Raw genomic sequence first — 11,876 nt, 5'->3', positions numbered from 1 at the left:
GATCATAAACCCACAATTCATCGGTCTCAACAAACACACCGCAAAAGAAGATTACATCGAATAGATCTCCACAAGAGAGGGGGAGAACTTTGTATTGAGATCCAAAAAGAGAGAAGAAGCCATCTAGCTAATAACTATGGACCTGAAGGTCTAAGGTAAACTACTCACACTTCATCGGAGAGGCTATGGTGTTGATGTAGAAGTCCTCCGTGATCGATGCCCCCTTCGGCGAAGCTCCGGAAAAGGCCCCAAGATGGGATCTCGTGGATACATAAAGTTACGGCGGTGGAATTAGGATTTTGGCTCCGTATCTGGTAGTTTGGGGGTACGTAGGTATATATAGGAGGAAGGAGTACGTCAGTGGAGCAACATGGGGCCCACGAGGGTGGAGGGCGCGCCCAGGGGGGGTAGGCACGCCCCCTACCTCTTGTCCTCCTGGTTAATGTCTTGACATAGGGTCCAAGTCCTCTGGATCATGTTCGTTCCGAAAATCACGTTCCCGAAGGTTTCATTCCGTTTGGACTCCGTTTGATATTCTTTTTTTGTGAAACCCTAAAATAGGCAAAAAAACAGCAATTCTGGGCTGGGCCTCCGGTTAATAGGTTAGTCCCAAAAATAATATAAAAGTGTATAATAAAGCCCAATAATGTCCAAAACAGAATATAATATAGCATGGAACAAAAAAAATTATAGATACGTTGGAGACGTATCAGCGGTCATGGCCTCGTGCGGGGTGCAGTGGCTGCCCTCGATTTCGACATAGGTGGAGGCGCGTGGGTGGGCGTCCGGCCAGATCCACCCGGCTCTAGTGCCACGGGGCCGGCTGGCGGCGCGAGGTGGTGGCGGGTGCTCGTCTGAGCACCTGGTGGAGGCTGGTCACCGGCGGCATGGTCTTGGCTTCCTGATGGGGGTCAGTTGGTGTTTGTGGTGGCCGACTGTGCTGGTGGTTGTGCATGCCCGGTGACTCCAGCACTTCGAGCTGGCCAGGCGGCATGGGTTGGGCAGTGGCCCGGTGTGGCTGCTGCCCCCGGCCGTGGGTGGCTCCATGGCAGCCTGGCAGGTCGACTACGGCGGCGACCGGCATGTTCCGGCGTTGGCTCGTTCGTAGTAGACTTGTGTCGGGCTTCGATTCCTCTCCTTGTCATCCGGGCGTTACTTTCGTCGAAGGGTTGTCCTTCTCCTAGTTGCGGTCCATAGCTTGTCTCACGCCCGGTGCGGTAGGGCCGACATCGTCTCGCGCACGGTGTAGCAGGACCGAGCTCGTCTCGCACACGGTGCAGTAGGACCGACCTCATCTAGCACAAGGTGCCATAGGACCAAGTTCGTCTCGTGTCTGGTGCTGCTAGACGGGTCAATGGAGGCCAATTTTGGCGGGCCTATTGAGTCTTGGTGCTGGGGGGCTGCCTAGGGGTGTGAAAGGCGGGACCTTTCCGCTCATCTCTTTGTTGGGGGTAGCGGTGGATCTCAGGTGATGTGGTGGCAAGGTCTTGGATGCCGGGGCGGCGACCCTGGTGGTGGTAGCGCAGTGCTCATGGGCAGAGCCTGTGGTTTGGTGATGTTGTTGGGGAACGTAGTAATTTCAAAAAAATCCTACGCACACGCAAGATCATGGTGATGCATAGCAACAAGAGGGGAGAGTGTTGTCTACGTACCCTTGTAGACCGTAAGCGGAAGCATTATGACAACGCGGTTGATGTAGTCGTACGTCTTCACAATCGACCGATCCTAGTACCGAAAGTACGGCACCTCCGCGATCTGCACACGTTCGGCTCGGTGACGTCCCATGAACTCACGATCCAGCAGAGTGTTGAGGGAGGGCTTCGTCAGCACGTCGACGTGATGACGGTGATGATGATGCTACTGGAACAGGACTTCGCCTAAGCACCACTACGATATGACCGGGATGAATTATGGTGGAGGGGGGCACCGCACACGGCTAAGAGATCAATGATCAACTTGTGTGTCTATGGGGTGCCCCCTGGCCACGTATTTTAAGGATGGAGGGAGGAGGAGGCCGGCCCTCATAGGGCGCGCCCAAAGTGTGGAGTCCTACTAGGACTCCCTAGTCCTATTAGGATTCCACCTCCCACATGGAATAGGAAAAAGGGAAGGGAGAATGAGAAGGAAGGAAGGGGGCGCCCCCTTTCCCTGATCCAATTCAGACCAGTCCATGGGGAAGGGGCGCGGCCACCCTTGAGGCCTTTCTCTCCTTTCCCGTATGGCCCATTAAGGCCCAATACGAATTCCCGTAACTCTTCGGTACTTCGAAAAATATCCGAATCACTCGGAACCTTTCCGATGTCCGAATATAGCCTTCCAATATATCGATCTTTACGTCTCGACCATTTCGAGACTCCTCGTCATGTCCCCGATCTCATCCGGGACTCCGAACAAACTTCGGTCATAAAATCACATAACTCATAGTACAAATCGTCACAGAACGTTAAGCTTGCGGTCCCTACGGGTTCGAGAACTATGTAGACATGACCGAGACTCATCTCCAGTCAATAACCAATAACGGAACCTGGATGCTCATATTGGTTCCTACATATTCTACGAAGATCTTTATCGGTCAAACCGCATAAAGATATACGTTGTTCCCTTTGTCATCGGTATGTTACTTGCCCGAGATTCGATCGTCGGTATCTCAATACCTAGTTCAATCTCGTTACCGGCAAGTCTCTTTACTCGTTCCGTAATGCATCATCCTGCAACTAACTCATTATTTGCTTGCAAGGCTTATAGTGATGTGCATTACCGAGAGGGCCCAGAGATACCTCTCCGATAGACAGAGTAACAAATCCTAATCTCGATCTATGTCAACTTAACAAACACCGTTGGAGACACCTGTAGAGTATCTTTATAATCACCCAGTTACGTTGTGACATTTGATAGCACACAAGGTGTTCCTCCAGTATTCGGGAGTTGCATAATCTCATAGTCAGAGGAACATGTATAAGTCATGAAGAAAGCAGTAGCAATAGAACTCAACGATCATTATGCTAAGCTAACGGATGGGTCTTGTCCATCACATCATTCTCTAATGATGTGATTCCGTTTATCAAATGACAACACATGTCCATGGCTAGGAAACTTAACCATCTTTGATTAACGAGCTAGTCAAGTAGAGGCATACTAGGGACACTCTGTTTGTCTATGTATTCACACATGTACTAAGTTTCCGGTTAATACAATTCTAACATGAATAATAAACATTTATCATGATATAAGGAAATATAAATAACAACTTTATTATTGCCTCTACGGCATATTTCCTTCAGAGCCTGGTGGCCATGGCCGTGTGGGCGGCATGGTAGCGGGGGTGTAGCGTTCAGTGGCGTCGAGTGTTGGCCGGGGTGAAAACATGTCTATCTCCAGACGGACCAACGGTGACGAAGCTTCTTCCCTTCTTGAAGGCGTCGTCGTGGCTCTCACTGCCCGTCGTGCGGCTCCAGGGGAAACTCTGATCCTCGGATCGGGCGGTGGCGGTGCTCCGGTGTCGTATCCTTCCTGAAGGTGCCGCCTTGGAGCCCACGGTTCGTCGTATGCGGCTTCATTTCTTCGCGATGGCGTGTTCCCGGTTACTCTTGTAGTGCTAGGGGTAGTGTTGCTGCTATCGGCGCTTGCGCCTATGTATCATGCTTTGGGTGTGTGCGTGTGTTATGATGGCGTGTGTTTCTATCAAGTTATTGTTGATCGTTGCTTCATATATAAAGCGGGGCGAAAATCTTTTTAGATAAAATATACATATAAAAATATACATACATATGAATACGTTAGCTGGTCTGCAAGTTCCTGGCTGAGTGGACGGCTGATGCATGCACCTTTCATGCATGAAAGAATTGCTTTTTTAGGGCACGGCCATCGAAAATATTACACACACGGATCTTTACGGGCTACAACGGACTCCTTCCATCTTAGACTACCCACAATGACCCATGTTACTACTCTATGTTACTATCCATTGTGGCTAGTCTGATTGTTAACTTTCCCCCCTGATTTTAATGAAAATGGGGTCCGCTTCACCTCTTCTTTCCAATCACATCTTTCCACATCAGCACGCCCAGTAAACATCCGTGAAATCTCTCCGTGCGTGTAGCAAAGCTCCACGGCCATAGACACACGAGACACGCACATTTATATACCCAAGCACGCGCACCCGTATCACGTCGGGTCACTGAAGTTTATAATATTTTTCTTCGCGTGTGTAAAGATGTGCACTGTCCCGTGAAAGTGGCTACACCTTTTGTGAGTGGAAATGAACGCGTCCATGTACATACACGATACACACATCGAACATTTTAGTTCTCCAAAAGGTGGTCGCTGTCGTCGGCCGGGTGGGTGCCGGCGGGGTGCATCTCCACCTCATCCTTCCGCTGCAGCTGCTGGTAGCGCTTCTCGGCCTCGGGCATGGCCCCCATGATGGCCCTGAGCCGCAGGTTCACGTCGTCGAGGCGCTGGTACACGATGTCGTTGGTCAGCATCCCCGCGCACACCATGCTGATGGTGTCCCAGCTCTCCACCAGCGGCATCAGGATGATCACCGCCGAGCCCACCGTGCCCCACGCGATCGCGATCGCCGCCCACAGCGTGAAGTACCCCAGGCTGAACCTCCCCGCCGGCACCGACAGCGCCGGCCACAGCACCACGATCACGACCGTGAACACCAGGCCCCACTTGACGATCCACCGCTTGGCGTGCACCAGCTTCGCCTCCTGGAGCTCGTCGTCGTCTTCGGCGGCCACGCTCTCCACCGTCGTGATCCGCCTGCTGCTCTCCCAGTCGTAGTTCTGCGGCGACACCAGGCTGCACACGCCGTGCACGGCCCCGCCCAGCAGTATGGACACCAGGTTGCCCGCCAGCATGGGCGCGTTCCGGCCGGTGGTGTCCAGGTTGACGCGGCCGTACTGCACCTTGGCCACCGTGAGCCAGACGATCACGCCGAGGACGCAGCCGCTGATGGTGCCGAGCATGGCGCCGAAGGCGTTGGCCTTGCTCCAGAGCAGCAGCAGAGCGATGGGGATGACGGCGGAGCCCACGAGGACGCCCATGGCCAGGTACATCCACCCGAGGGACACGCCCACGAGGTTGAGGACGACGGCCAGGACGCCCATGGAGCATCCGAAGGCGAGGATGACGGCCCTGGACACGAGGAGGATCTGCTTACCGGAGGCGCCCGGGTTGACGTAGGTGCGGTAGATGTCGTAGGTGAAGAGGGAGGAGACGGCGACGAGCTCTGCGGAGCCAGCGGAGGTGACGGCCATGAAGAGCATCGTGAGGAGGAGGACGGAGCCGGGCTTGCCCATGAGCGCGGTGGCGGTGGCCGGCGGGACGAGGCCCTTTGCCGCCTCCGCCGCGGTGATGGGGAGGTCGAGGGCGAGCGCGCCGAGGCCGAGCGATGTTGCCAGCGAGAATGGCACCGCGAACCACACCAGGCCGCCCAGCAGGTACCCCTTGTGCGTCGACGACGGCCGAGCGGCGATCGCGCTCATCCAGTACCCCTGCAATTGATCCAATTCCAATGCGCGATCGATCAAGCAAACCAGCACACTGCCGGACCGGAGCGCGGGAGGGACAATTAAGGAAGACTGTCACTTACGTTGTCGACGAAGACGGTGCCGAAATTGCCGACGATGTTGATGATGCCGAAGACGAGGCCGCCGGAGCTGAGCATGGTGAGGTAGGAACCCTTGAGGTTGCCGTGGACGGGGCCGCAAGACTGACCAGAGCGCGAGAGGTCGCCGGAGCAGTCCCTGGCGGCGCTGGCGACAACCAGGAGGCGCTCGTACACCACCTTGGGGCTGCCGAGGCTGCTGCTGGAGGTGTAGACGAGGAAGACGAAGACGAGGAGCACGGCGTGCACGACGACGGAGTGGATGTAGCTGGCGAGGAAAGTGGCCTTGAGCCCGCCGGCGAGCGTGTACACGATGACGCCGAGCGGGATGAGGAAGCTGGCGGCGTAGACGTTGACGCCGGTGAGCGCGTGCACGACGGCGGAGCCGCCGAGCAGCAGCATGGCGGTGACGATGACGTTGGTGGCGAGGCAGAAGGCGAGGAAGACGAGGTGCGCGCGGGCGCCCCACCGGGCCCTGACGATCTCGCAGACGGTGTGCGCGTTGGGCGCCTTGCGCTTGATCTCGATGGCCATGACCCCGAAGAGGAGCACCTGCACGGTGGCGCCGCTGGCGTACCAGAAGGGCCCGCTCACGCCGTACTGCCACGCCACGTTGGAGCTCTGCAGGATGGTCGCCGCCCACGTCCACTGCGACACGATCACGCTGGCGATCAGCCCCGTCTTCACGCTCCGGCCGGCGGTGTTGAACCACTCCGACGTCTGCAGCTGCGACCCGCCGACGTAGCGTTTCTCCAGCCACACCTACCATCATTTTCTCGTTTTCGTCAGTCAATTCCGATCCGCTAATTAATCTCTCTACCTGATGATGACAAGTGATCAAAAAATACTGTATTACCAGGAAGGAAGTGAAGAGCGCGAAGAAGGCGCCGAAGCCGAGGACGACGGCGTACCCGACGGCCTGCGTCAGCACCGGCTTGCCGCCGAAGAAGCTCTCGTCGCGGCTGCAGACCCCGTCCACCACCGAGTAGTACTGCCCGCCGAAACCCAGCTCCGGCGGCGGGCACACCACGCCGCCACCGCCCGACATATCGGATCAACTCTCTTCCGCCACGGCGAACTCGAATCAGGAATCCAAGACTCGCGCGTTGCGGTCAACGGCTCACTCTACCAATCCAGCTGATGGATGGGGAATCGGGAAGGGGTGGAGAGATTCACACTCCTCCAATATAGGAAGGCACTTGGCTGCTGGCTGTTGGATGTGGATGGATGGATGGATGCATCAATCACACTGCGCGCCACCGTATATATACAAGTCGTTGAGGAGAAAGAATTAACCAACTGGTTGTTTGTTTGGAAAATTAACCAATCGGTTCAGATTACTTCCGTGTTTTGTTGTGTGGTTGGGAGAATCTTTGACTTGGGCTATTTCGAGCCAATATGAAAACATTTATAAGAATCCACTGGTATATGTTCATGCCAGTTGAATCAAATAAATATAGAGAGATAATTTTTCATCTTACAGAAAAACTAAAAAATACACTTACGTTTTCCCAGTTATTTTGTCAACCTCGTCCTCATACGTCCTGCCGCGCAAAACTTGTAACATTTTGCAGCTTGCTATAGAAAAAAAAGAGCAAGTAGCCAAAGCCATGTATAATCATGATAGGCGTCATGATCCACTGTAATAAGAAATGGAGTGCAGTGGAGTCTAAATCTGAAAAGACGTCCTGATTTCTACTAACTCATTCATGATGTAAACTGATATTTCTTTACTCCAGAATCTACACTTACGACGGAATCTGAATCAAGCCGCTTCAGCAAACGTCACTTACAACCTTCAATAGTGAAATCTAAGGGTAAGAGTAGAGCGCCAAGGCGAAGAAGATTGCATCAAGAAATGTCATGAGATGCGGCACATGGCTAATGCACCTTGCATTCCATGCCAATCACATAATGAAGAGCGCGACGACAACCCATGTTGTCAACGCCAAGTGTAACGTCAACCTCACAACAAACAAGACGGTAAAGAGCGTTTCGACAAGCTCAAGTTCACCATGCTAAAGTTCTTCGGCGGCACCGACCCCAAATAATATCTCTTTTGGTCTCTCAAGGTTGATACAATCTTCCACGTTCATAACTTTGATGAGGCAAAGAAAATGGTGATGGCTTCCTTAAGTTTGATGAATACACTCTCATATGGTGGGAACAAGCACTTGAACAATGACAAGAGCAAGGAAAAACCTCCCATCACCACTTGGGATGCCATGAAATGAGTCATGAGGGCAATATTTGTGCCTACCCACTATACTTGAGATCTCTTCAAGAAGCTACAAGTTCTTAAGCAAGGCACCAAGTCCATGGAGGAATACTACAAGGAGATGGAAATTGCAATGATCTAAGACAATGTGAAGGAGTCGGATGAAAAACCATGGCTCGTTTCCTCAATAGACTCCACCATCTAATCAAGCGGATTGAGGATTTTCAACCATACAATAATTTTCTTGAGATGGTACATCAAGCCACAAAAGTGGAGAGACAAGTACAAGAAGATGTTGAGTGCTTCAAGTACTCTACTTGTCATCAAGAACCTTAGACACCAACACTCAAGCTCCCTCAAGTGTGATGCCTTATACTCAACTACTCAAGCTACCCTCTAGTGGTGGTCATTCAAGCTTCAAGGCACCGATAACTATACCAATTACTAATATCCCAAGGGACTCAAACGACAAGACAATCAAGATTGAATGATTCAGTTGCAAACGCCCTGGTCGCAAGTCATTAGAGTGCCCTGGTATGAGTCTTTGAGTGGAGCAATGGAAGCTTTGCAATAAGTTGCTCGTCATCGCCATCTCAATCAAGACAAACATGATCAAGTGTTTTATTACACTGACAGGAGCCCTAATATCGTTATCTCAAAAATCTTGACACTTCAACACAATGATGATGACCAACATGGCCATATCATCCACACAAAGCGAGCATTCATGGAAGATCCATCAAAGTCATAATCAATGGAGGAAGCTGCCAGAATTTGGCAAGTAAAGAACTAGGATCCAAGTTGCATCTTCAAAGAAGCGCCATCCTAAACCATACAAGGTCCAATGGTTGAGTGATTCCGGCGGTATCAAAAGTGAGCACACAATTGAAATTACTTTCAAAATTAGAGCATATGAGGCTACCGTGAATGAGATGTGGTGCCCATGACCGTTTACTCTTGGGACGCCATTGGCTTTATGACAGTGACGTCATGCACGATGGGCGAACCAACCACTATAACTTCAAGTGGAGGGGTGTTGGAATAAGGGGACAACCCTCCCTCTCCTGGGAGATCGGGAGTGTAGAACCAAGCCGTTTGCCAGCTCCATACTAATTTCAGGAGGTTGAGCCCCAAACAATCATACTACAAGCGTAGCTGGATGTTAGCACCTCCATAGTCACACACGGCTTTGTCGTTCTTCTTGAATTTAACATGGAAGGAGTACCGCCACAACTTGAAATGTGCCTCCATCCCAAGGAAGCATTCACATAGTGTGATGAAATTGGCTATGTGGAGAACCACATTGGGCGAGATGTGGTGCATCTAGCACTCATAGAAGTGAAGAAGGACGTGCACAAAGTTGTGCAATGGAAGGAAGAGCCCTCTGCACACGAACATAGTGTGAATCAGACGATACTGACCCTCAGCCTGACCTTTCTTCGCTGGTGACCAAGGAAATACATCATTCCTCGACAAGAATCCCTTTGCCACAAGATCCCTCATGTGCTTACACTTGGTGGTGGAGGAGAGCCACTTCCCTTCCGTACTGTTGGCAAGACCCTCCTTTTTGTCCTCACCAGCAACGCTGCTCCGGCCATCGCTTCCTCGGCCCGCGCCACTTCTGCCCTTGTTGTCGCGTCTGTGACCCCTCGCTACACACCATTGAATGTATTTGTCTTGGTTGCAGAGGAATAAGAGGAAATGAAGCAGCTCAAGAGCTAGCAACAATGGTGGGAAGGTTCACGGGGAAGAAGGAGAAGATAGAAGACGAGCAACCAAATATGGAATGAGCCTGCGTTGGTTGTGACCTCCCCTTTATAGCGGCTCAGGATGCCCAAGCAACGGCCTGGGCGTGGTGGTACATGCCTACTGCATCGACAGAATCGCCCATTACACGTGTTGCAGGCGCAAAGATCAAGGCACCATCATAGCCAAAAGGGAACTAAATCGATAGCATTTGGTTGTTCTTCCGCATTTACGACTTAGACGACAATGTTGGGATATGACCATCGTGAAGTCCCAAGACACCTTGATCCCCGCGTGGGGCCAGACCCATTTGATCCGGGTAGATACGACGTATCTCTTTTGACCTAGCGGTCAAGCCTAGCTAGGAGGGATGACGTCATGCCACCCACAACGCTTCACGGCATGGCCACATGGGAATCTTACAGGACATCGTCCTCATCAGAAGGGAAATCAGAATTCTTGCCAGTCGGAGGATTGTTCAATTCAATAAGAAACCGGACTCCAGCTAACCCGTCGGTTTACGGTCCACTAGCTGTTAGAGAAGCCGAATTAAGATGAAGCCGCTTTATCTACTCATCTAGCAAGAGCATCCCAAGGTCATCCCCATGGACCTACCATCGTCTCACCAAGTGCCTAGCGGACCCATGACACGAGCATGTGCAAGAGCTCTCGAAAACGAGGTGACATCTCTCCTCTCACATTTCCACTTCGATACACATGAGACATGACTACTACCTCAAACAGAGACATTGTGCATACTCAGGTATCTAGGAGTTGGCCATGAAGAAGCTAAGGAGCAAGGAGAAGAAGAAGAGGAAGATGGACGTGAAGACGGAGAAGAAGAAGAGATGCGGAAGAAGCTACAGGCTCCGGACGACCGACCAGGACCAGACGTCCAGCGATCTCCAAGCTACGGACGTCCGACCCAGACCGGACGTCCGACACCTCCTCACCCGAGCCAAAACGATGGAATTCCGAGGCCACCCGGACGAGCGGCGCCCGGACGACCGACCCTGACCGGACGTCCGACCGAAGCACACCTGAGCCGAATCTACGGACGTCCAACAGGCACCGGACGTCCGGACCCTCGCGAGCCTCCGGACGACCGGTGACTCCCGGACGTCCAACGCCTGTGCGCTGCCATGTGTTGGGCTGCAGCCCATGGACCCCCCACTTCGCCCCCTTTTGCACTAAGACTATAAATAGACCTCCTATTCCTCCTAGCTAGGGTTAGCATTGGTTTAGCTCATATTTAGAGATAGAGCATTGCTCATCCACATCGGATCTACTCCACGGGAGAGACCGCGGCCCCTCTTCGGAGAAGATCCCTTTGGATTCAAGACCTCCTTGCGGAGAAGAACATCAAGACCTCCTCACGGAGAAGACCGGCTACCTTTGTATCGTCCTTAGTTGTCCGTGGATCGTGTGTTCTCTTCTGTACTCGAGGATCTAGCATATGTGTGACTATTTCTTGTTGGTTTAGTGTTTATCTCGTGTTTCCCTCATGTTTTCCCTCGTTTCCTTCCTCTTGTTCTTCGTGTTCTTCGCGGGATCCGCTCCTTTCGTGAAAGATTGGCCGATTAGGGTTCTACCCTACACCATCTTGGTATCTAGAGCCATGTTGATCATGATTACGGAGCCTCCCCGTTGTGTTGCTAGCCTACTTTTTGTTGCTTTTGTCCCTAATCTGAAAATTCCCTACAAAAATAGCCCCAATTTTTTTTGTGATTTGTTGGTGTGTTGAAATTTTGTTGGATTTGATTCGTGGATTTACTTTGCCTTGAGTGGATCTACCTTTTCCCCCTTGTCTCCACCCTTTCCATCCACGAAATCGCCCGGATTCGACGAATTTTGACCTCTCCACCACGCCCACGTGAAGTTCATCCCGTGCCCGAAAATTGCCCAGGCACCGGACGTCCGACGACCGGACGACCGGCCCAGCCCGGACGTCCGACGATCCCTGACGAAACTGAATTTTTTTCAGTTTAGTCACCACCACCGCCCCACATTTCCGCATACGCACTCCTACCACCTATACACCATCACCACTTCCGCATACCACCACCATTGCTTACCCGTTCCGTACTCCGACGCGTGTTGCCACTTTGAGCTTTGAGAATTTGAATTGCGGTTCCATGTCCTTTTGTGTTTCGGCTATCTAGGTACGGTTCGACATCAACATCACCGCCGCTCATCTTCGCCACGGACGCATCATCAACAACGACCACCTCGACTATATCTTCGTATTCGTGCCACCATTTTGACACCATACCGTAAGCAAGAACGGTAACCTCGTCT

General features: G+C 52.2%; 1 protein-coding gene across 1 annotated transcript; it reads right to left on the bottom strand.

The window, feature by feature from the left end:
* Positions 1-4,140: 4,140 nt before the first annotated feature.
* Positions 4,141-6,865, bottom strand: LOC125512155 (urea-proton symporter DUR3). The gene is made up of 3 exons (XM_048677235.1): positions 6,471-6,865; positions 5,600-6,376; positions 4,141-5,501 (listed from the first exon to the last, which is right to left on the bottom strand). The coding sequence occupies exons 1-3, from the start codon at positions 6,660-6,662 to the stop codon at positions 4,302-4,304; spliced, it is 2,169 nt and encodes a 722-aa protein (XP_048533192.1). The 5' UTR covers positions 6,663-6,865; the 3' UTR covers positions 4,141-4,301.
* Positions 6,866-11,876: the final 5,011 nt, after the last annotated feature.

The sequence above is a fragment of the Triticum urartu genome, chromosome 1, assembly GCF_003073215.2.
Source record: "Triticum urartu cultivar G1812 chromosome 1, Tu2.1, whole genome shotgun sequence".
Classification (NCBI taxonomy): Eukaryota; Viridiplantae; Streptophyta; class Magnoliopsida; order Poales; family Poaceae; genus Triticum; species Triticum urartu.
This window is presented reverse-complemented; position numbering and strand designations above follow the sequence as displayed.

Excerpts from the sequence above, each read along its gene's own strand:
- LOC125512155 (XM_048677235.1), bottom strand. The coding sequence starts at position 6,662 with ATGTCGGGCGGTGGCGGCGTGGTGTGCCCGCCGCCGGAGCTGGGTTTC. Across the intron at positions 6,377-6,470 it reads CGCTCTTCACTTCCTTCCTG|GTGTGGCTGGAGAAACGCTA; the intron begins GTAATACAGTAT and ends AAATGATGGTAG. Across the intron at positions 5,502-5,599 it reads GCACCGTCTTCGTCGACAAC|GGGTACTGGATGAGCGCGAT; the intron begins GTAAGTGACAGT and ends GATCAATTGCAG.